We start from the raw sequence: 25,243 nt of genomic DNA, 5'->3' as shown, positions 1-25,243 counted from the left end.
ATAATTGGTCTTGGCAGTTTGTGGTCCAGACACTCAGCCTTTGGCAGTCCTAGGTCTTTCCTGTTGCCATCGGTCAGTTGCTACCCCACCTGCTACGAGGCTCTGTGCCTCCAGTATGTTACCAGATCTGGTGAATCCCATCAAGCTCCTCCTGGTTCGTGTGACCCTCGTATGTGGCCTGTGAGAGGCCCTGCCATGTGGACTTCCTCCTTTGATCTCAATGACTCATTTTCATTGACTGATGCATGTACCAGGCAGTACTACAGGGCAGAGGCTGGAGATCTGGTACCTGCCATCAGGAAATTCCCAGCCTGGTGAGCTGAATGGGTTTGCATGTAGGCACACAAGAGCAGTAACAGCAGTGTGTGTGTGTGTGTGTGTGTGTGTGTGTGTGCACGCATGTGTGTGTGTGTCTCCAAAGAGAAAGGTGAGGTCACATTACTTCTATTTAACAGGAGAAGAAACAGGCTCAGAAGACACACAGTCCCTAATTCTCATAGATAATAAATTAATAAATGGCAGGGCTGGAATTTAAACCCAGGTCCTCTTGCCTTCAATCCTATTAGTTTCCCCTCTATACCAAGGCCTGGTTATACCTACCTATACAGTGGACCTTAGAGTTATAACCAGCCTGACATATGAACAATTTGGGTTATGACCAGAATTTTACGACCCAAGTCTTGAAGTATGACCCGAATGCCAGCTGCTTGTGCTTACAGATTTAACCCTTAAAGAGTCCTGGATACAACATCCTTTCCCATATTGGATTGAGAAATCCTAAGCCAATATCTCTGTAAGGACACTGAGATCTGCCTGTATACAGAAGAGAGATTTTGAAGGCTGTGTAGAGGAGCCCGAGCCTTCAATTGACAACTTGAGTTACAACCAGTCCTTGGAAATGAACTGAGTTCAAAAGTACTTGTACAGCTAGTGGTGGGCTTCTGATCTGTATCCACTTATCTTGTATATCTTTGTCTATTTTCTGTTGCTATAACAAAATACCTGAGACCAAGAAATTTATAAAGAATAGAAGTTTATTTGGATTATATTTCTGGTGGCTGGGAAGTCCAGCAACATGGCAAGGGCATCCAGTGAGGGCCTTCTTGCTGTATCATGACATGGTAGAGGGCATGATCACATGGAGGGATACAGTAAGCATGCTAGCATGGGCCTCTTCCTTTTCCTATAAAGGCCACTAAGGCCATCATGAGGGTCCCATCCTCGTGATCTCACCTAATCCTTATTACCAGCCGAAGGCCCCACCTCCCAAATGCCATAGCTTTAGGGATTAAGATTTCAATACATGAAATTGTTGTGGGGGGAACCTTTCAAATCATAGCAGTACCTAATCAAGTCATGTATTCCCTGAGAGCTGAGCTCTGCACCTAGGCAGCAGGGATGGAGGGAGGTGGACAGGACTGAGGGACGGGTTAGGTGGAAAAGTGGGAGAAACTGGGTGATGGTGGAAGAGGCAAGCATTCAGTTAGGCTTCAGAGTGTGGCTTGGGTAATGGGTGGAAGGAAATACCCAACAGAGAGAGGACTGCAAGGGAGCAGGCAGAGGGAACTGGGGCTCAAGGGCAGGTGTTTCAGGTTCAGCTCTAACCGGCAAGGAACCCAGCATTCTATCCCATAACCCACCCCTTCTTGCCAGATCATTCTGAGTCTTTCTCTCCTGGCCATCTGCGGACACATGACAGAAACTGGGGGCAACTTTTAGCTTTACATGCTGGATGCTGAGGATCACAAATGATCATGCCAGATGATCAGGACAGGACAGGAGCTATTGTGTTCAGCACCATCACTCAGGAAGCTGGCTTGGGAGCATGGAGAAGAAGACCGTCATCCAGGAATGTGAGAACAGCCCGTTGAGGGAAAAAAAAAACCATCATTTACTGCCTTCTTGTTAGTAAATCCTTTCAGAGACATATACCTTCAGCTACCTTGGGAGATAGCTTCCTATTTTATATATAGGTAAGACTGACGTTTTGAGAGCACTGGTTTGTTTGAGGCAAGGGAAGGTGAAAAAGGAAAAGAAAGTTCCATGCCAAGAATCAACAACTACTCTTTGATCTATATTAACAAACCTAGTCTCTCAAAATCTCTACATGCAACATCAGTAGCTGCACTGTAGGAGCTCTAAGTTCAGATGGAATAGGATGTTCAAAGGTCCTGAACTGGCAGAGTTTTGCAAAGTTTCAAGAACTACACAATGCTTGTGCAGGACCATGTGGGCTGCATCCAAGATTTTGGGGGTGGGAAACTAGGGTTGGGGGGTCAAACCCCGGGCCCTGTGCATGCTAAGCAAATGCTCTACCAATGAACTACATCCTAGCCTCACATCTAAGGAGTTCAAATCTTCAGAGAATTCTAAATAAGTGGCAAAAACAACCGGAGTGTTTTCTTCAAAAGGCCCCAACTGCACAGTAGAAAATGGCCTGGACTGAAAGTAAAGACAAGATAGGTTTTCCTAGCGATGTAAGGGAAAGACAAAGAAGAAGAATCATGCCAAGAATCAACATGGACTTGAAGAGGGAACACAGGACCTGAGGAGAAGTGGATGAATTTGTAAGCTATTCAGGAGGTAAATCGACAGGGCCTGTGATTCATTCTAGGTGAAGAGGTGGAGGAGGATGTGGTAGCAACTTCCAGGTTCTCCCCTCTGGCTTGCAGCTCCCCTACCTCGCCTAAGCAGGTTAGGGCAAGGTGCTAAGATTGAGGCTCCATGCTGAGGCCTATCCTGTTAAACAACGGGACCTAAACAGAAGTTAAGAGTCAAGAGAGGCCTTCCTTTTGACATGTTTCAGAATGCCATGATGCCCACATTCCAGAGCTGGACTCACTCATTTAGCAAGATTCATCTCCAATAGCACAAGCCTAAAGTTACCTAGTCATCTCACCAGTGCCGACTGGAAGTACCCCTGCTGCTGCCCAAGGGTCTGTGAAAAAAAACATCTCTCAGTTAACTCACAGCCAGACTGCCCAAACCATGTCTTCTTGAAGTCCTCCCCCTCTGTGCTTATTTTATGGACTGGACGTGACTGCCCAGCTAGGATGGGACTGCTGCTGGGAACAAGGCTGGGGACAGAGATGCTGCACATGAAGTTTTATTTGCTTCTGATATGTATTTACAGGTATATACAGCTGGTGTGAGCCTATGGTACATTATTTCACATAATTATCTTACACACTGTGCATACTTCTGGGAAGGAAGTGGCAGATTCTGTTCCGATTATCCCACAAATGGTGGAGAAGGCCACTAACAGGGGCCACCCTTTCTCCAAGGATATTCATGGGGGCTGCCTGCCCACTTTTCCAGACCCCAAAGGCCTCCCACAGACAGTCTGTGCCTCCCTCCTGCTCTGGGCACTTGCTAACAGGATCTCAGTGGTGGTAGCGGCAGCAGCTGCTTCCAAAGTTTCTCCTGGAACAGAGGAATACTCAGGGGAAGACAGAAAGCTACGGCCCCCACTCACAGATAGTGCCAAACTAACACCTGATGCTGAAGGCCTGACTCGGATCCTCTTTCCCCAGCACGGGCACAGCTTTCCAAGCCCAGCGCAGCCTGGCTTCATGGGGCACTGGCATGCATCTTCTCCAGACAACTCGTCCAGAACATGACCAGCCGGTTGTCACGGTTGATGCAGAAGTCCGTGAAGTCCTTCAGCAGCCGATCAGCAAATTTCTCATCCCCCGTGGCGCTGGAACGCCACGTCTTGGTCAGCATGGTGTTGTAGGCCCAGTTGTAGCCAACCCGCTCCTCGCAGAACATGTTCTGGTTGCTGGAGCTGGTGGAGTTCCGCCGCCGCCGCTGCTGCCCTGAGAACTTGCGCTTGGAGTAGGGCAGCTGCAGGAACACCGTCCCTGAAGGGAAAGGACAGGGCCTGTGTGGCAGCCAGCAGGACACCCAGAATTTGGCAGAGGTGGTGCTGCAACCTCAGGTTCAGTGTAGGGGATGAGACCTTTATGAACAGGCCCAGGCTTTCAGGGCTCATGCATCTGCCACAAGGGCCCCACCTGTCCAACGTTTTGCCCCCAGCACCTCACCTGTGACGTGGATGTACTGAGGCTTGTTCTCAGCAGGGAAGTTGAAAGCAGAGGCAGAATATTTGTCTTGTACAAACCCGAATCTAAGGGAAGCACAGGAAGACACAATGGTTAGAGCCCTCTTGGCTAAAGGAACAGGGGAGAGAGTGTGGCTAATAAGACGCTGACAGTATGAGATAAAGGGATCTTATTAAAGGTGAACCACACACACTGCTTATTTTTATTCTTACCACTTCATTCCTTCAACACTGAGGCTCCCCAGCATTCTGTTGTCCAGGTGTTTTTACCTCCACAGATAGGACCTGCTGCACCTTCATCCAGGCGTCATCTCTGCTCAGCTACACCCTCTTTCTCACTGAATTCTCCAGACTCCGAGCCAGCGCATTCTCCCCCATCCTTCCCATCCCCGACCTTCATGCTGCCTTTTGCTGGAATCTACCTCCTGTCCTAGCTAGCATCTAACTCCTGTCCTGCTGGCTGCAGCACTCACCCGCATACATTCCTTATCTGAGTCTACCTTAGCCACACCTCTCCCCCAGCCCCCGCTGTTCTCATGCTAAACATGTAGAAAGGTTCTCAAACTGAAATGGCATAAAGTATCTTAATTGAATTCCTTTCGAAAGTGAGGAACGTGTGCTCACTTGGGCAGCACATATATTGAAAGTGAGGAACACTAATTTGGGGCTCTTTGCTCTGCTCTGGAAATAGGCAGGAGAAACATTTTTCATCTATGACTTGTTCTGTTCTACTTCTCATCCATCGCCTGTTCTATTCCTGGTTTTTCTATTTCCATAAGGCGCATTTATTATAGTCCTACCTGCTAAGAGCTGTAAAGGACGTGCTAACAGATGTGGCTCCTGGCCTGAGTCTGAAACGTTTATATAATGAAGGCAGTGATGTAGGCAGAGCCAAAGGAGGTAAGATGCCTGTCTGCTTTCCTGGACTGAGCTCCTTGGGGAGGAGCTGTGTCAAATCCTCTAAGCTGACCGCTTTACATTGACATTCTATAAGTATTTACCAAAAAATACTTAAAAGTCAAATATGCAAATTGAATAGCTAGCTTAATGTGCACTCCCTCATCTCCAGGCTGCTTCTATGGCGTATGGAAATGGTCTGGATTTTTCTCTGCTTCCTCTGTACTTTGCAATCAAGCCTACTTGATTTACTCAGCATGATCAGCCTAATCAGAGTATTCTTGCCTCATTTCTCCTTAGATCATCACCAGAAATGCCTTTATTTTTTAAAATACAATTTGCTGGGCTTGTTGGTGCAGGCCTATAATCCTAACACTTGGGAGGCTAAGACAGGAGGATCACTGCAAGTTTGAGACCAGCCTGGGTGACACAGTGAGTTCAAGGCCAGCCTGAACTACACAGAGTTAGGTTTTTGAGACCCTGTCTCAGAAAACAAAAACAAGAACATACATACGTACATACATACATATTAAAAAGCACAATTTAACCACATGGTTCCTGGCTACCGCATTAGCCACTTGGGGAAAATGCAAGCCAGGATCACAGTGAAAGTAAGAGGCTCTACTATTTTCACCCCAACAACCCAGAGAAGCTGAAGGAGCTGGGAGTCACAGCAGAGGGTATCCAGGGTAGATGGGTACTTTTCTAGTTTTTTCTGAGATAGGAGTATGAGTGAACTAATATGTCATTTCACAGCCATATTCCCACTAAAATTTCCTGTTACGGTTTAGATCAAGAAGGTCCCTAAACACCTTATGTACTCATAGATGGGGCTTTTGGAAGTTGATTGAATCATGGGGATAATACAGTTGACTTTGCTGTTAAGAGACGGGATCTCGTCAAAAGAAGACAGGTCACAAAGGCATGAGCCGGAAGGATGTATCCCCTTCCCTGGCTCCCCACTTCTCTCTGTTCACTTGCTGCCACAATGTAAGCAGCTTTCCTCCACCCAGGCTCTTCCACCATGCCATTTTTGTCTTGGTATGTTCCATCAACTGAAACTTCTGAAACCATGGGTGTCAGGTATTGTCTTAGAGACTACAAAGTGACTAAGAGATTTTGGTTACCAGAAGTTGGGTCACTGTTTTGAATATACCTGACTATGAGGTTTAGAAGCATTTGGAACTGGTTTGCAGGAGTTTGGAAAGGTCTGGAGATGCTAGAGAAACTGAAGCTAGAGAAGCTGTAAAATTTCAAGCTTGATGGAAGATTGTAGTTGGAGATCAGAAGACCAGAATGAGGGTAGAAATGCAGACAGTAGAGGCCAGGCTCAGGAGGCTTCAGCTGGAAATAAGGATTCCATTGGCGGTCACACTTCAGACAATGTGTTATGCTACTGCAGAAAATTTGTCTAATTTTGCTTGTGTCTTGAGACACTGCAGGCTGCAGACTAATCTAGTGTGGGAAAATTCAAGGCAGCCCCATGGGAAGGCTGTAGCATAGATAGTACTTGCTGTTTTTAGTGAGATTTTCACTGAGAAACAGGATCCAAAACCCCATTTTAAAAGTTTTTAGTTCTATCAGAAAGAAAGCACCTGTAAAGATGGAGGAGAGCTTAGTTGCTAAATGAATTAGTATTAAAAAGAAGACAAATTCTTTAGGATAATAAGAAAGCGGGATTATCAGGACAATGGTCTGAGGGCATGTCAAGAATCAGCAAGGCCCTCTCTTTTGCAGTCTTAGGGATATAAAACTGAAATTTTTGCTTTAAAAAGAGAACCCTAGGGCATCTTGGAGATTGGGAAACCTGGGATTTGGTTGATTGGGAATTGGTTCCCTGGGATTTATTTTACAGTATTCAGCTGTTCAGGCACCCAGAAGCCTCTCTAGCTACAATTCAAGGAGGCCTGGCCACTGCTCAAGCAAGTAGCAGACCCTGGTATCATCCATAAGGTCCTGGCTTTATAGACATGCAGAATGCAAGACTTATGGAGTCAGGAAGGCTTCCACCCATATTTTGGAAGGAGGCCTGGGTGGCCAGGCAGTGTTCCCCTGACAGGACAGTGCATGAAGCTGTGAGAGTAAAGCTGAGAGTTCACTGAAGACCCTAGAAAGTTAGAGAAGGCAGAAATGTAGAAAACCTGAGGAAAGCCACAAGCAGTGAGCAAAGCCACCCCAAGAGAAAGGCTAGTAGAGCTGCAACTGGCAATCCCATAGGGGTACAGCAACCCTTTGGAAATCACATCACCACGATTTGTCCCAGGTGTTGGACATGGAGCTATGGGATTTAATGCTTGCCCTGCTGGGTTTTGGTCTTGCTTTTGTCCCATTCCTTTCCATTCTCCTATTCCTCCTTTTTGGAATGGGAATGTTAACCATTGTATGTTGGCAGTATATACAGGACCTCATGGTGAAGAGTTGCCTGGAGTCTCAGATAAGACTTTGGGCTTAGGCTTTTCAGCAGTGTTGGAACACTGTCTTTTCAACGCATGTCAATGATCTCTTCAACTGAAACTGAAAACTTAACACTTTGGTGACACTTAAGAGATGGACTAAATGCACTTTGCATAAGAGATATAGACGAGTCTTTTGGTGAACAGCAACAGAATGTTATTGTTCAGAAAATGTCTCTGAAAGGCTTTATTTGCTCATACGACTTTTGGAAGGTGGCTGAATCATAGGGGTGATATAGCTGACTTACTGTTAGGAGGTGAGGTCTGGTGAGAAGAGGTGGGTCATTGAGGGTGTGACCTGAAAGGACCCCAAACGTATTTCCTTCCCTGGCTCCTCCCTTCTCAATCTGCTTCCTGGCGATCGTGACATGAGCAGCTTTCCTCTACCCAGGCCCTTCTGCATCTGTCTTGGAGCCTGTCTCTGTCTCTGACCCTGCCCACCATGCACTGAAATTTCTGAAAATGTGAGCTGAAATAAACCTCTCATCCTTTCAGCTGTGGGTGTTGGATATTATGTCTCAGAGACAAGAAAATGACCAAGAGAGTTCCATTCCCTGAAAAAGCCTCAAGTAAAACAACCACTTTGGGCAAGACACTTTGCTAGGCATTGTGGAAAAAGAAAAAAATAAGAAAAATGTGTAATTTTGTGCTCCAGGGGCCCCTGAATCAGTGTCATAGATTGACAAGAGTGTTTGGAAGAAAAGCAAAGAGATGAGCTACAATAAACTTCTTGTCCTTAAAAAAAAGGAAAAAGAAAGGAAAGGGAAATTCAGACAGGAGGGATCTATGGATCCCTGGTAGAAGACACAGACAGCAGTAGAGGTGGGGGCTTACATTAAAAGGTAGAAAGTGACACATAGTTGAGGCTGGTACAGTGACACATGGGAACTAGTAGGAAGATGCCTGAGAAAATCAAGGGTTGAAAAGGCAGACTGGGGAGGAAAGGGCAACAGTTTAGAGAAAATATGACCACAGTCTGGGTTGAGGGGGACCAGGAAGAGCCTACGGTGAAGAAAAAAGAATATCTGGCAAATAGAGGTCATATTCCAAGTGATATACTGGCACTAAAATGAAATGATTGCCTGGTGAGATACAAGGCAAGCAGTATAAGAGTTACTTACAAACTCATCAACAAGCTGGGGTTTTCCTGATGACTACTCCCTCCTACGGGTTCATTAGGTGAGCCCAACACTCCTAAGTGACATGAGGAAATGAAGGCTTGGTAGTTCCAAGACTTGCCACAGAATTTCCACAGTTCCTCATCCAGTTACTGGTAAAGGTGGGGATGGACCAGGTCTTTCTACTACCCTCCACGCTGTCCCAAATTTGCACATCCGCTCACCGGAAGGAGGAAATAAGCTACCCTTGCACCCTCTATAGCCTCTACTAAGTACCTCAGCTAGGTCTCCACCTTAGGATAAGGGCTAAAGTAGGCAGGGCCAACTTGGGTGGAAGAGGCTTCAAAGTTTGGACTTCACCCTGCTGGCTGAGTGCATGTGTATGGGGGAAATGACATGATATGGACAAAAGTATAGCAAGGTTACTGAAGCAAGAACAGGAGGTTTTGTTTTCGACATGATTAACATAAAGTAGTAATCAGACCATGACTGCAAACAATGTAATTTGCCGGATTGGTCCAGGAGGAAACAGCTAGGCCTAGGGAAGGCTCCCCCTGATGTACACATTAGATGCAGGAAGCATCTACTGACATCTATTGCTTTTATTTATTGTTATTTTTTGTGGTACTGGGGATTGAACTCACAGCCTTACATATTGCTAGGCAAATGCTCTACCACTGAGCCACACCCCTAGCCCTTTTCATTTATTTATTTATTTTTAAATTTTGACACAGGGTCTTGCTTAGTTGCACAGACTGGCCTCAAACTTGTGATCTTTCTGCCTCAGCCTCCTGGGTAGCTGGAATTACAGGTGTACACCACTGTACCCAGCTCATCTATTGCTTTTTAATCATTCATTGTCTTTTCAACACATGTCAAGGGTCTCTTGAAAATTTTGGGTTTTTTTAATCTTATTTTTGTAGATTGATACTAAGGCCTTCTCACAGAACACCATAACCTGCCCCTTTTTTATTGCGAGACAAGGTCTCATTAGTTGCCAAGCTTTCCAGGCTGGCCTTAAATTTGCAATCCTCCTGCCTCAGCCTCCCACGTAGCTGGGGTTACAGGTGTGCACCACCACATCCAGCTACAGTATTTTCATTTCATGAAATGAAAATATCATGAAATGAAAATATCTCCTGGATAGCTTGGCTAAGGCTCCTACTGGAGGCTAACAGAAGAGCATTAAGCTCTCAACAGGAAGAAGGTGTAAGGTCTAAAAAACAACAGCTAGAGGAACTGGCAAGGTAGTGCTTATCTCTGAACCAAAAACAGAGCCTTGTTGGACATAAGCAGTGAACTTGTCATTGCTGGAATAGATCTTTTTCCCCAGGAACAAAACAAACTGGGTTTCACTTTTATAACTGGTATTTAAGACGAATACCTATTCCTTTCCATTACTCCCTTTTGCCAAAGGGACAAACCTGTGTGCAATGGCTTCCTGGAAAAGGTGCATTCGATCCCAATAGGTTTCTGGTTCAAAGCCTGAAAGAAAGAGAATAAATGCTGAGATGTGATCACAACATTTATAATTTCTCTTCTGTCTGGGCTTCCATACCCTGTACTACTCTTGGCAATTCTTATCCACTAAGCCTAAGCTCTGCTTTTCCACACTGCCTGTTTGGAAGACCAGCTTCCACCCCAAGGTCAAAGAAAGGACAACCGTATGTTCGCACCATCCCTTTATGTAAGGTACAGCAGGGTCTAGAAAAGTGATAGGTCCTCAGCAGCCAGCATGGGCTACAGAACCCAATATGATATCCTATACCCAAGGCTAAGAGGAGCATATTAAAATACAAACGAGAGGGCTGGGGGTTTAGCTCAGCAGCAAAAGCGCCTGCTTGGCAAGCGCAAGGTTGTGAGTTCGGTTCCTGGTACCGGAGAAAAACCAAAAAAAAAAAAAAATAAAATAAAATAAAATAAAATATAAACGAGATAAACCTTAAATGCATGTTAGCTGCTTCTAAGGAACAGTAACACCACCACCTATGGTTTTATATGCCAAATTTTCCATTTCCCCATAAGGGAAGGCAATATTACCAGCTCCTTTTTATGGGTAGGGAAACTGAAGGGAGTAAATAGAAAAATAAAATTTTGACAAGTGATCAGGTGGGGAGGGAGCAGAGCACATGCACCCCTCCGCCACCAGCCATTGTGTTGCTCCCATAGGGATGCTGCTGAGGACCCAGCGCTAAGTGAGGAGGCGGGAGAGCTGAGCAGGCTGTCACACAGCAACAGGCAGCAAAGCCCAGACCGCTCTTGGGAGGGAGTTACTGAGGGCTGGGGTAGCAATTGCACAGCTACCCCAAAGGCTTGAGGCGCCTGAAGTGGCTCTGTAACTCTTTCATATTTAGAATTTTTTAGCTAAGACAGATTTCAGGGTTCTGGACAAGAAAGAGTAAAAATAAAACAAGGGCTTCGGCTTTAGTAGGAAAACACACGCATACACACACGCGCGTGTGCGCGCAGCATGTTCTCATCAGATTTTAAGATTCTGAACTCACTGTTATATGAAGCAGCAATAATAGGAAGAGATAGAGCAAAAAATTGATTTTTAGGCTCAAGTCCTTACTCCTTTAAAGTAGGACTCCTTTCTTTAGCTGTAACCATGGCAACCAACAGAGGATGCTGGTCGTGAAGACTGGGTAATAACTTGCAAGGAAAACCATCAACTTGCACAAAAATGTCCTCTAATGCCATCCCTGTGAGCCGCGCTGTGCAGTTTCAGTGAGGGTGGAAAGCCCCAGAGCCTTGGAGATGATGTGAGAGATCTCTCTGTCCCTCCAATATACTAATAACAACACTACAAGGAGCTGCCTGGTTTAACACTGTGACAAGAACACAACCAACCAGCATTTCAGGACTACATACACGGTCCTCTCTCACTCATGCTGAATGTGCAGGCAGAGGGACTTTTAAAACTCTTTATTATCTTGGAATCTATGGCCAGGATGGGACTTTGCAGGGCTTACCTGGAACCCCAACCATCACTTGGAACCTTGTGTCTATACAGAAATATCTTCTAAATTTTCAAACAAGGAATACGCAAATGAGCCTTTGAAAAGAAGCTATTTGTACAAGTAGGGCAGCCTGTCACATGAAAGCACAAGAATACTGAGCCCAGCCTTTCTCACACGGAAGACCACCTCACCCTCTGCTGCCACCAGGACACACACTTACAAGAACATGGAAAGAAAATATCTCCCATACGTCAGAAGTTGTTTCTTTCACATGTCATAATTCTCAAAAGCTCCTTACATATTGGCATCAACTCTAGCCTTTGATTTTAAAAAACATCTTCTGTGAACTCACGGAAAATTTTAAAAGTATTATAATACACACATACACACACACACACACACACACACACACACACACACACACACACGCACAATAAAGAGCGACGTTCTGTACTATGTAAAGGAGACCTCATCCTCTGATCTGTCCTAAACTTAGTGGACTGGGATTGAGTGGCAGGTCAGGTAGAACCTGTGTACCCCATTTTGACTGGCAACCTTGTTCTGACCTGGGTTCTGCTGTCCTCCTCTGAGCTTGCTCCAGCTTTGCTTTGTCTTCCTTGATATTTAGGGTTCAAGCCATATGCAGGACTCCAGGAGTTGACATATTACAACTTTATACTATAGGATACTGTTACCATTTTGCTTTCAATGCCGTTTTTTATGCCTTTTTGCAAAGAAATGCATATGCAACCTCCCATGAGGTTCAAATCCCTGGGCCTATAGATCAGTTAGACTGGTGCACACAAAAGGCGGCCTGGGAGAATAGCAGTGCTGCTAGGGATTTACATGCATGGCATCTTCTTCTACCTACTGATCTACACCTTATCGAAGTCCTCAAAGGTGGGAAGGTGATCTAGCCAATCTCATTTTAGTAATAAAAAATCTGAGGCTCAGCCAGCAAGTGAAGAACTAGGATGGACACCCAATCATTTTGGCCCCTTGGAGAAAGTCTCTCTCCCTTTTTTTTTTCACTAGCCTGAGTTGATTAGATACCCAGAGAGGTACCCTTGCGGCAAGGGTCTGACTCACTGACACAGAGCTTCTAGAGGGGAATATCTCTTACTGTCGAACAGATGCTCGCTGCCTTCCTTGATCAGGCAGCTGATGTTGAGCGGAATGAAGAGCTGGGCTCGAAGCGGGTCACCATACAGGTAGCTGGGCAGAGCAAAGGGCCCCTCCAAAACAGGGACCAACAAGAAGCCACATGAGGTGGCTTTTCGATGCCAGCCTTGGACCTGGTGGAAAGTACAGAAATAAACAGTGTCATCTCCGAGTTCTTCCAGGCAAGAAAAAAATACTTCCACAGGGAAAACCTGCCAAAGCAGTGACACCCATATTGACTGGCATGTCCATTTATTCATGTTCACTGGCTCCAAACTCACCCTGGACAGTAATAAGTGCAGTTTCACTTCCTGTGACAAATACCTGAAAAACTGAGATGGCCACACAGCTCCCCTTCATGGCCCAAGTTTCTGAAGCTTCAGTGATTGTTTTGTAAGGAACAGACTGGAGAAAGCCCCTTCTTACTCTGTGGGGTGCTGGAGGAAGGGTACAGGATATAGGTAAAATTCTTCTAACTTTGTCCTTTATCAAGAGCGTAAGGGCTAGGCATAGTGTTCAGCTGTACCGTGCTTGCCTAGTGTGCATGAGGCCCTGGGCTCAATGCCCAACACCAGGGAAAAGCAATTTAAAAAGCCTAAAGTACCAATAAGAAAGCAATTTACTCAGGCCAGCTGGGAGACACATGACATTGAAGATGACTGTGGTGGCCTTTGGCCAGTGATTGGTGCTGACATGCAAAGTGAGAGCCGTTCTCGGCAGAGTCCCCAAGACCAAGAATGAAAATTGCTGGGGCCTAAAGACAAACCACCTATCAGTAACACTTTCTTGGAAAATAGTGGCAGTTTTCTAATTTTTGAAGCACTTTTTTAAATCATAAAATTGATGCTTTTTTGAAGGGTGGAGGGTAGATTGTGACGGGGTCTTGCCATATAGTTCAGGCTGACCTCGAGCTCACTATGCAGCCCAAACTGGCCTTGAATGTCTTGTGATCTTCTTGCCTTGGCTTCCTGAGTTCTGGGATTAGAAATGTGTGCTCAGAAATATATAAAATTTTATTTTTATTTTATATTTTTTTTCTTTAAAGCTGGGACTAAAGGTATAGCATGGTGATTAAGCACTTGCCCAGCATCTGTGAGGCTTTGGGTTTGATCCTCAGTACCTGCCTCCAAAAAGCTGACAGATATGGTCTCTGGCATAAAGATAAGATCTATATTTTTTTATTTAGTTATTTCAAGACAGGTCTTGCTGTGTCACCTCCGCTAGTCTTGAACTTGGGTTCAAGTGATCCTCTTGCCTTATTGCCTTGGCCTTCTGAGTAGCTGGGCCTGCTGGTTAAATACTATTTTAAAAAGACAGAAGCCAGGCACAGTAGGATGTGCCTGTAGTCCCAGGTACTTGGGAAGCTGAGGCAGCAGGATCACTTGGGCCCAAGAGTTCAGGCTGGCCTGGACAGCGTATCAAGACCCCCATTTCAAAATGAAATGAAATGAAATATATGGTGTGTGCCATAGACAAATCTAAGTTGAAGGGGACTACTCTTAGCTTTTCCTCAGGAATATCCACAGTAACAGCAACAAACCAAGATCTCTGGTTAGACCAAGTTAATTTCCAAAGCTTAGGCAATAATATTTTTACACTCTACGTGGCTAAGGCTGGAGGACTGCAAGTGTGAGCCTACCCTAGATTGCTTGGTGATTTACTGTGACACTGTTGCAAAATAAAAGGCTGGGGACCAGGCATGGTGACACGCACCTGTAATCCCAGCACTCACGAGGCTGAGGCAGGAGAATCACTGTGAGTTCCAGGCCAGCCTGGCCAGCCTGAACTGTATAGCAAAACACTGTCTCAAAAAGACAAAAAAAAAAAAGAAAGAAAGAAAGAAAGAAAGAAAGAAAGAAAGAAAGAAAGAAAGAAAGAAAGAAAGAAGGGAAGAAAGAAAGAAAGATCGTTCTAAAGAAATCCTATAAAAATAAATAAATAGCTGGGCATGGTAGCACACACCTGTAATCCCAGCACTGGGGAGGCTGAGGCAAGAGGATTGCTGTGAGTTGGAAGCCAGCCTAGGCTACATAGGAAGATCCTATTTAAAAAAAAAAAAAAAGTACATGCCTGTAATCCTTGCACTTAGGAGGTTGAAGCAGGAAGACTACCATGAGTTTGAGGTCAACCTTGGCTACACAGTTAGTCCAAGCCTAGGCTAAACTATATATAAGACCCTGTCTAAAACAAGAGAAAAACACATAAGCAATTTCCAATAGTTTTTACATGAATAGGTATGAAAAGTATACTTTTTAAAGATAGTTCGTAAAGTCCTCAGAGGAAATAAACATTCTTTTTCCTTTCCAACTGTGATTACATGTGTATGTCTGCAAGTGCTGTGGTTGTGTTGTTTTGAGATATAGTTATCTGGCAGGGTCCGCAAAGAGAATGCTTATGCTGATGGGGTCAGAGGGTTAGTTTTGTTTTTTTTTTTTTAGTTTTTTTCCGATACTAGGAATTGAACTCGTGACCTTGCACTTGCCAGGCAGGCGCTGTGCCACTGAGCTAAATCCTCAGCCTTGGAGGCAGCATTCATTGAAGTGTCAACCAGCTGGGGAAGAGCTGTGTCTGGTGCCATCTAGGCAGGACGAGCAGCTGATATCTTTTTTTACTTGGACCTTAAGGATGCTCCATAGTCTTTCTGAGGGAGAGGTCCTCAAAGATGCTAATGCCATATACTGAGGTGCTTGCAGACACAGACCCAGACCCAGACCTCTCCCTGTAGGACACCACATCTTATTATTTTTGTCCCACAAGCTCTGGACAACAAAACTTGCTGCCAATGCTGTGCTCATTTCTCCTGGGTCATCTCCCAGCTTTCAGTAAATTCTTTCTGAACTTTCCAGCTGGTCTCAGCTGTACAAAGAAATCTGCTCAGGCCAATGTTGGGGGTGGGAGTGGGGTGGAACAGACTCAGTTGACCCATAGGAAAATATTCTTTTTTGGCTCAATCAGAGTGTGTAAAAGGAGTAGCAGATTGTGATGATAGGGAGGGCTCCGGGGAGATATAAACAGCTCGGGTAAAAATGCTTATTCTATAGGCACTGGCACTGGAGAATGGCAGCGGCCAGGGACAGATTCTTAGTGCAGGGGTAATGAATGGCCTGCCCAGATGGGCAGGCGAGAAGGACCAGTTAAAATGGGGCTTCTTAGCCTTGGCATTTGTGACATTTTGGGTCACTTAATTCTTTGTCTAGGTGCTGTCTTGTGCATTGTAAGATGGTAAGCAGCAACTCTGGTCTCTACCCACTAGATGCCAGTAGCACCCCTCACGCCCACTCTGTGTATTAAGCAAAACTGTCTGCAGATATTGCCAAATGCACCTGGTGGGGAGAGGAGGCCTTGCCCTTGTGAGAGCCAGTGACTTAAAAACTGGTGCTTATCAACAGAGGATTAAATTATGGTGCAAATAAAATATTCTGCAGCCCTTAAATACAATGAGGTAAAATAAAAACAAAAACCAACTACCGAAAAACACCAAACACAAACAAGATGGATTTATATGTGTTTATATGAAGTATGATGGAATAATATGGCAAGGGTCTAAATTTTTTTAAAAACTTGGTATAGTAAAAGACACATTGCCATTGATCCCCCCTCAAAATATTCTCTCTCTCTTCAAACACATTTATCCCATCATTCTTGCTACTTTGTGAAGCAGTTCTGGAAGACCTCTATGAGTGTCTTTAGTTGCACTGTAGAATGGTTTCAATGCCCTGAATAGATTCAAAGTGCTTCCTTTTCACAGTCATTCTGACTTTGGGGAAGAGCCAGAAGTCATATGGTGCCAGATGTGGTGAATAAGAGGATAAGGACACACTGTAATACATTTTTGAGCCTGTCTTCCCATTGGATGACACTTAACAACAACATTCACTGAATTTTTGATCACATCATGTAAAGACATTCATGAAAGAGGACTTCCAGAATTGCTTCAAAAAGTGACAACAAAGCCAGGTGTGGTGCTGCACACCTGTAATCCCAGCACTCCGGAGGCTGAGGCAGGAGGATTGTTGGGAGTTCGAGACCAGCCTGGGCTACAAAGTGAGCTCAAGGCCGGCCTGACTGCACATTGAGACCCTGTCTCACAAAGACAAAAAAAACAGTGGCAACAATGATGAGCTAAGTGTGTTTGAAGCAAGGTGTATTCTGAAGAAGATAATTAATACCAATGTGTTTTTCATTGTAAATTTTTAAAAATAGAATTTATCATAATATATTGCAAATGTTGTTATAATTTTTTTAAATGTAAACATTCACTGTATATTTTGATCACCTGTTGCATGGAAGATATATAGGTATAATAGGAAAAACAAATGCAAATAGAATATATCCCATGCTACCATCCTCGTTAAAAAAAAAAACAAAAACAATAAGCAGTGCTGGATGTGGTGATGCATACCGGTAATCCCAGCTACTTTTTGTGTTTTTTTGTCTTTGTGAGATAGGGTCTCACTGTGCAGTTCAGACTAAGCTTGAGCTCACTTTGTAGCCCAGACTGTTCTCGAACTCACAAAGATCCTCCTGCCTCGGCCTCCCAAGCACTGGGATTACAGGCATGTGCCACCACGCCTGGCAATCCCAGCTACCTTTAAGGATTTTTTAAGGATTGCAAATTTGAGGCCAGCCTCAGAAACATACTAAGGCCCTATGGGTGGTGGGGGAAATAAGCTAGGCATAGTGGGACATGCCTGAAATCCCAGCATTCTAGGAGGTTGAGGCAACAGGATTACAAATTTGAGCCAAGCCTGGGGAAGGAACTTAGTAACTTGGTGAGACCCTGTCTCAATATAAAAAAATTTTAAAGGGCACGGGATATTGCTGAGAGGTGGAACACCCTTGGGTTTGATCCTTAGTACTCAGGGGAAGAAAGGGCAACCAACACACAAAGAAGAAGTTACAGGATTTTGCATATGTACAGAATCTTTCTAGGGGAGCAGTCCCCAACCTTTTGGGAGCTGGTTTCATGAAAGAGAACGTTTTCATGAACAGGGTGGGAGGGCAGTGGGTGGGTTCAGGATGATTCAAAGGGACATGCAACCTAGATCCCTCCACGGCACTTCACAGCAGGCTTCGAGCTCCTATGAGAATCTAACGCCACTGCTGATCTGACAGGTGATGCAGCTCCGGCGCAGTGTGAGTGATGGGGAGTGGCTATAAACCTAAATGAAGCTTCACTCAGTTCCGAACAAGTACAAGTCTGTGGGTCAGGGGTTGGGGACTCTTCTGTAAAAGTACACTAAACTAAGTGAACCAAGTGTAGTGGTGGTTACTTTAGATGGAAGAACCAGGACACAAAGATGGGAGAGACTTACTGGACCAGTGATGCTGCACTACAGCAGTACTCCCTCTCCCTGGTGCCATGTGCCAATTCTAGAGACATTTTTGGTTTTCACAGGTGGGGTTGCATAGGTACCCATTTAGTGGGTAGAGGCTAAGATATTGCTCAACATCCTGCAATGGACAGGACAGCTCTCCACCGCAGAGAATTATCCAGCCCCAGATGTCGGTAGTGCCAAGGCTGAGAAACCCTGTTCAAACCCTGTTTAATTTTTTTTAAAGGCTATTCCAACAGTCCAAGCAAAAGGAAATAAAAGCCCAACCCAAATAATCAAAGTGACACAAATCTTTACTAAGCATCCTCTAGAGCATTCTGTGAGAAGAACATAAGGCCCTGACCACATGTGTGAAGGTCTCACCATCTCAAAGAGCACCGCGGCTGTCACTGCCATCCAGTGTAGCTTGATCTCAAACGCTGCGTTCAGGGAGAAGTTGCCGTGATAGTAACAGCTACACCACTCTAGCCGGTCTGTGCGGTTGTTCACATCAACATCCAGGGTCACAGTCCTCTGCTCTGGGACAGTGGCAGCTGTGTTAGCATATAAGAGGGGATGAAGACAGAGGGGATAGGAATGGGATGAGGAGGAAGAACAACCAGATATGAAACAGCAGAATTACCTAATAGAAAATCACAAATTCTAGGAGTTTCCTGAAAATAATCTAGTCCAAGGATCCAGAAACTTTTTCTGCTTGTGGTTAAAGAATAAATATTTTAGGTCTCATGAGCCATATGGTTTCTGTCACAACTGTTCAGGTCTGCTACTATAGTGTACAAGCGGCTACAGTGATTTTGTAAAAGAATGGGCTTGGCTGTGTTCCAATAAAACTTTATTTATAATAACAGATTGTTAGGGCAGTGAAAATATTCTGTGTGATATTCTAATGGTCAATATGTCATTGTATATTCGTCCAGACCCACAGAATATTTAACACTAAGAGTGAACCTTAATGCAAACCATGGACTTTGGGTGATAATGATGTGTCAACACAAGTGGATGGATTGTAACAAATGTCACTTTGATGAGAGATGTTGAAAGTGTACTGGATATGTATGGCAGCAGAAGATATTCACAGACTTTTTACTCAATTTTTCTGTGAACCTAAAATTCTTCTTTAAAAAATAGGTATTTATAAAACAAATACATAGTAAACCAGATTTGGTGGGCTGAAGTCTTGAGACAGCAATTTTGATGAGCTTTGTTGAGAGGCAAGGGAATGACAGCTAGGGCACAAAGCGGCACCCGGGCACTGTGCCACTGAGCCGCCAAGTGTACCCCTTACCATTCTCTCAAAACTAGAACATGCAAAATGAGAACCGCTCTGGGCTTGGAGTCAGAAAACCTAAGCTCTGCCATTTACTAGCCATGTGTCTGTGAGAATGCTGCTTTACTTCTCCTGGTTCCTGTCTGTGATCTGAGATGTGGCAGCTCAGCTGCTTCAGGGAGGAGTGAGGACCAAGTGAAATAAGACTGGGAAGGGTTAATAGGCTGGGGTGTTTTCAGTGGAATGAATGACAAAGCTTTCTGATGGTCAGTTAATCGCCTACTATCTGGTTTGCTGACTCCACACCTGATGTTCCAAATTCAGTTTTCCCCAATACGGCTAAATTACATTCATTTATATAACTGCACACAAACAAGTATGTATTGAAGTTGACAAGTACTGTTATAGGTGTAGGGATAGCCAGTGAATAAAACGAAGCTCATCACATGGCTTAAGTCCTTCTGGATGTAGAAAAACACACAAGCTGTACAAACATACAAAATGTGGGAGAGAGTGAAGCTCTCTATTTCCTATTTCCCTGGCAGGTATTTACCCCTATCTCAGAGCCACAGGAACCATGGAAAAGGGGAAGGAGTTCCAGCTGACATTCCTTGTTGTGTTAAGAACAACTGGGGAAGAAGAGACAAGGGGGGAGTGATGCTCAGCTTGAGTGTCTGGAATGGATGACCTTTTATAGTCCTTTCTCTTCTGCAACCCTGCAGATGCTAGAGTTCTAGGGAAGCCCTCAGGCAGCAACTGAACCTCAAGGAAGCACCAGCTTACAACCCCTGTGTCCTGTGGGCCTTGTGGATCACACCTCTATTCTCTCCTAACCATGCAGGTTTGGAGTCATGCTCTGATTTTGGAGGTTCTAAATACTGTCTATTGGTTGGGACAGTAATGGACCTGGACCTACTCTTTCAGTGGAAGATAGCACAGGACCCCTCAGTGAAAACAGACATAGTGACTAACATGCTGGCCACAGCGGCTCTAATTTTGGCATCATTCTCTTGGTTGGCTGCCACACCTTCCCAGCCACTTGCCAGTGTATACCCTGACCCGAGCAGAGTCAAGCATTTACCTAAAAGTGCAGCTGCCTGGCTCCGTCCTCCAAAACTTCGGCTAAAGGAGCTGTGCCTACTTGCATAGGAGGCTGGTCGGCTTGGCAGCCAGGGCAGGAGGAAGGCAGGAATCTCAGAGTGCAAGAGCTCTTCTGCCACAAAGGCTACCTCAAACCACTTGCGCTGGAAGCTGGCAAAGTCATCCACTCCTGCTGTGTGCCAGGTTGCTGTAGGCTGCTGCATGGCCACTGGAAGAAGTAGAGGAGACAGAGCGATCCCTCAATACAAACTTAATTTTTTTACTGTTGCATGCTACACTAGGGATGAACTTGAAAACATTATGTTAAATAAAAGAAACCACACATAAAAGTCACATACCGTATAATTCCATTTATATGAAATATACAGAGTAGGCAAATCTTTAGAGACAGAAAGCATATTAGTGGTTGTCCAGGGAATGGGGGAAGGCTAGATAAGGAGTAACTGCCAATGCGGATGGCATCTCCTTTTTGGGGTAACGAACATGGTCTAGAACTAAAGGTAGTGGTTACACAATAGCATGAATGTTCTGGACAACCAGTTAAAGTGGTTAATTTTATGTTACATGAACATTACTTCAGTTCCATCTCCTTAGTTTCAGAGCACATAATGGTAAACTGTTTTGTTTTTCAATTCACAGGCAAAACAGGTATTTATTGGGCAAACTAGATTTTAAGGGAAAAGTATCAACAGACATATGGTGGCTACAAGGAGAAAAACAAAATCCATATAGATCTACTTTGGTAATGTCCTTGAACAAGAGAACACAATGAGTGGCACCAGCTGTACCATTTCATATACAATTCCTTGGACCCAATGTGGAGAAACCATCTGTTTGCAGGATGGGAGTCATTTTTAGGCAAGGTCTTCATACAGACTGTGGGCACTTGAGACAGTGTTGTGAGCCCTGGGTGTCTCCAAGGATATATGAGACCTGCTAGAAACTGTTCCTCTCTGGGGAAGTACTTTTCCTCATTTAAAAACAAACAGACAAACTAAGGGCTGGTAGTATGGCTCAGTGGTGGAATGCTTGCCTAGCATGTGCAAGACCTGGGGTTTGATCCCTAACACCGCAATCAGTCAATCAATCCATAGTCAGCCCTCTTGATCTGTTTTTGTTTGTTTTGTTTTTTGTTTTTTTTGTTTGTTTGTTTGTTTGTTTTTGAGACAGGGTCTCGCTATGCAGTTCAGGCTGGCCGTGAGCTCACTTTGTAGCCCAGGCTGGTCTCGAACTCGCAAAGATCCTCCTGCCTCAGCCTCCCGGGTGCTGGGATTACAGGCGTGCGCTGCCATGCCTGGCCAGCCCTCTGGATCAGTAGGCTCTGTATCCAAATTCAATCAGCCACACATCAAAAAATATTCGGAAAAAAAATTGTGTTTACACTGAACATGGAAAGACTTTTTTCTTATTTCCTAAACAATACAGTATGACACAGTAATTACATTGTGTTAGGTATCACAAGTAATCTAAAGATGATTTAAAGTATACAGAAGAATATGCACCAGTTATATGCAAATACTACATGCCATTTTATATCAGAGACTTGAGCATTTGTGGATTTTTGTATCCTAGGGGAAAGTTATCCTAGAACCAATTCCCCTCCAATACCAAGGGATGACTATACTGAAAGCTTAACTTGGGAAACTTGCTACGACTTGGTAGTCTTGCTGAGGGAATAAATCGAGTCCGGAAGCCCAGCAAGTGAGAAGTGCTAGAGATCATGACAAGTCACAGATTGGAGCCCATTTCATCAGAACCACCTGCACTGGATGGTGGCAGCAAGACACTACAATTAATAATGGTTACCAAAAGACACCTGTGGGAATTTCTCACACCAGCCCCCTTGGTCTCTTTTATGTCTTCCTCCCACCCACATTGTCCTCAACAAGAACATACTGTAGCTTAAGAAAATCTTGTTGCTCTGGTTATACTTTATATATACTTATATATATACTTATATATATAAAATCAAGGAAGTTGACAGATCCATCAACATGGAATACACTGAGCTCAAGAAGCACTGTCACATGAAGCACTGTCAAAACACCGGCCCCTGTCGGCAGCTGCCTTGCCTTGGCTCTGACCTCGATCAGGTTCTCTGTCCATTACTATCTTGTAGAAGTAGAAGCCATAGATGAAGGTCCGCCACGCTTCCCCAGAGGCATGTGTGATGAGCTGTTCTTCCAGCATTTTCTAGGAGAGATAATGAGATTCTGAAATTCCCACAGAGAGATTCTCAAAAGGGCAGCCCTCAGTTATGCAATGGAATCAAGGGGGTGTCAGGAGCATGGAGGAGATCCTCCCCTCTCTTCTTCCCCTACCATCACACAAGGTTGTATTACATGAAATGTTGTGCCTGGTCTAATTATATCAAAAGATTTAAATGCATATTATGTTAGCAAATGTTTCAAATTTACAGAAAGGTATAAAGAAAACCCAGGTATATCACCATCCAGTTTTAATACATTTAACATTTGCCATACACTAGCCCCCCTTTATCTGACAGGGATGTGTTGCAACACATCCAAAAGATGCCTGAAATCTGATAGTGTCAAATCCTATACACACAGTCAGCCCTCCATATCTATGGATTCAACCAACTGCAGATCAAAAATATTTGAAAGAAAACATTACATCTGTACTAAACATGTACAGACTTTTCTTGCCATTCCCTAAACAATACAGTATAATAACTATTTACGTGCTAGGGGTATAGCTCATTGGCACAGCACCTGCCTGGCAGGCATAAGGTCCTGAGCTCGATTCCTAGTACCAAAAAAAAAAAAAAAACTATTTACATAGCATTTACATTGTATAAGATATTATAAGTAATTAGGAGATGATTTAAAGTATATAGGAGAATATACGTAGGATATATGCAAATACTATGCCATTTTCTATAAGGAACTTGAGTATATGAAAATTTTGGAATCCATCAGTGTCCTGGAACCAACTCATAGCTACTGAGAGACAACTGCATTGTTTTTATCCTGTGTGTGTGTGTGTGTGTGTGTGTGTGTGTATGTATGATGAAGTTTAATTTATAAGTTAGACACAACTAGTGATTAACAACAATAATAAAATGGCATAATTATAAAATATACTATATTAACAGTTCTTTAAAACTTACAAATTATTTATTTTTGCAATTTGCCATTTAATATTTTTGGATGTAGGTTGACCACAGGTAACTAAACCTTGGAAAATGGAACTGTGGATAAGGGGCACTACTGTACTTTTTTAATTTAAAAAAGTCCCTATGTATTCTTCCAAGTCCCATTCTTCTTCCTCTCTTCCCAGAAATAAATGGTTAGAGTAATATTCTTAAGTATGTTTTCTAAAAAGTTACTATATAAACATATACTGGCATAAGAATGAGGTATACTTGTGGGATTTAAATTTTAAACAAAGGACATAATACTGTATCATTTTATAAACTGGTTTCTACCATATCATGCTTCTGACATTTACCTATGTTGATATGTATACTCTAGCTCATTTCATTTTAACTGCTCTAGTAGCATTTCACTGTAGGAACAAGGAAATATTATTCTCTTAAGAGTCAGGAGTAAATAAAATTACCAGGAAAGGGTTATGCAAAATAGCACAGTGGGACCCTTAAAGAGAGAACTGAAGATTATGTACCTATTCAAACCAGTTATTGATTTTACATTTCACTGACAACAATCCAGATGGTCAACAAGCTAGTGATTTCTAGCAGGGACCCAGTATGAGCAGGATGGCATGAGTTGCCTCAGTCAACGTGACCTTACTCATCCCTCTCATGTTCAATTCCAGTTGTGAACAGTATAATTAAATTTAACAAATAGTTGCTAAGTGTCTACCTCGTGTCAAGCAAAATGCTAAGCATGGGGATGTGGAAACAGACAGCAAGAAGTGGTCCTTTGGGCTGGGGATACGGCTTAGTGGTAGAATGCTTGCTTATCATGCATAAGGCTCTGGGTTTGACTCCCAGAGGGGAGAGTGGGTGAGGACCCCTTTGTCTAGGCAGGAGACAAAAGAGACAAAGACATGTTCTTTATTCTGGTACAGTAAGAGCTTCTGGTACCCAGAGCCACTGATGCAGAGCTTGACTCTGGTCTTGGATAAACAGGCATTAACCACAGTACAGTGGAGACCTGAGGTGTGGGGAAGAGTGTTCCATGAAAATCTTTCAGAGATTTCTAAGACTTAAAAGTGCACTGATTCCATGCAGAACATTTCAGTTCAGACAACAAGTGCTGTCAGACTTTTAAGTCCAGGAAAAGTATACTGCGAAGCAAAACCTCTCCTTTTATCAATTGCAGGTAGGTCTCCTACTTATTAGAAACAGAATCTCATACAAACAACATCTCATCACTGCTTTTGGTGACTACTGCTGAGGCAGGGCCTGGTTTTGTGAGGACCTAAGCCACCAGGTCTGTGCACCCGGCCTTGCTATCTCACCTGCATGATGTCAATGGCCATCGCCTGTGTCTGGACCCCCTCCACATTGTTCATCAGCCAGTGCACCACCTCGGCACTGATGAAGCAGCACGGCGAGAGACCCTTCTGTTCAGACAGCAGCTGGACGCCTGTCCTGGGTTCCAAGGCAGTGAGCAGGGTGTGTGTGTGCCCAGCGGCACCAAGCAGAAAGAAAAGACAAGAAGGTACTCCCATAAAATCACCTGCTACTAGACATGAGGACCCCATAAACAATTTCTCTAGAATACGCAATTCCTAGACCAAGAAAATGCCTCAGGACAGGACAAAAAAAGGTGGTACGAGGAAATAGAAGGGGAGGGGAAGGGAACTGACACTGGGGAAGACCTTACTTAGCAGGTATTACAGATATTTAACAATTTCACTTAATCCTTTTAATAACAATGCTTAAATCATTTTTTTTTT

General features: G+C 44.0%; 1 protein-coding gene across 14 annotated transcripts in view; it reads right to left on the bottom strand.

Moving 5' to 3' along the window:
- Positions 1-1,016: 1,016 nt before the first annotated feature.
- Positions 1,017-25,243, bottom strand: part of Depdc5 (DEP domain containing 5) — a 123,884-nt gene continuing 99,657 nt past the window's right edge. For 11 of the 14 annotated variants that reach the window (XM_005396337.2, XM_013520345.1, XM_005396338.2 and 8 more), the window contains 8 exons: positions 24,803-24,935; positions 22,441-22,549; positions 20,337-20,564; positions 18,352-18,521; positions 12,615-12,786; positions 9,956-10,016; positions 4,047-4,129; positions 1,017-3,863 (listed from right to left, as the gene is read on the bottom strand). In XM_005396337.2, the coding sequence (XP_005396394.1) occupies positions 3,571-3,863; positions 4,047-4,129; positions 9,956-10,016; positions 12,615-12,786; positions 18,352-18,521; positions 20,337-20,564; positions 22,441-22,549; positions 24,803-24,935 (1,249 nt within the window). In that variant the 3' untranslated portion in view covers positions 1,017-3,570. Of the gene's footprint in view, positions 3,864-4,046; positions 4,130-9,955; positions 10,017-12,614; positions 12,787-18,351; positions 18,522-20,336; positions 20,565-22,440; positions 22,550-24,802; positions 24,936-25,243 lie in introns of those variants that run through there. The other 3 variants (XM_013520348.1, XM_013520357.1, XM_013520355.1) reach the window with 3 other exon arrangements.

This window comes from Chinchilla lanigera, unplaced genomic scaffold (assembly GCF_000276665.1).
Source record: "Chinchilla lanigera isolate Chin_1 unplaced genomic scaffold, ChiLan1.0 scaffold00054, whole genome shotgun sequence".
Lineage (NCBI taxonomy): Eukaryota > Metazoa > Chordata > Mammalia > Rodentia > Chinchillidae > Chinchilla > Chinchilla lanigera.
Note: the sequence above shows the minus strand (reverse complement) of the source record. Positions and strands in the feature narration are given on the sequence as shown.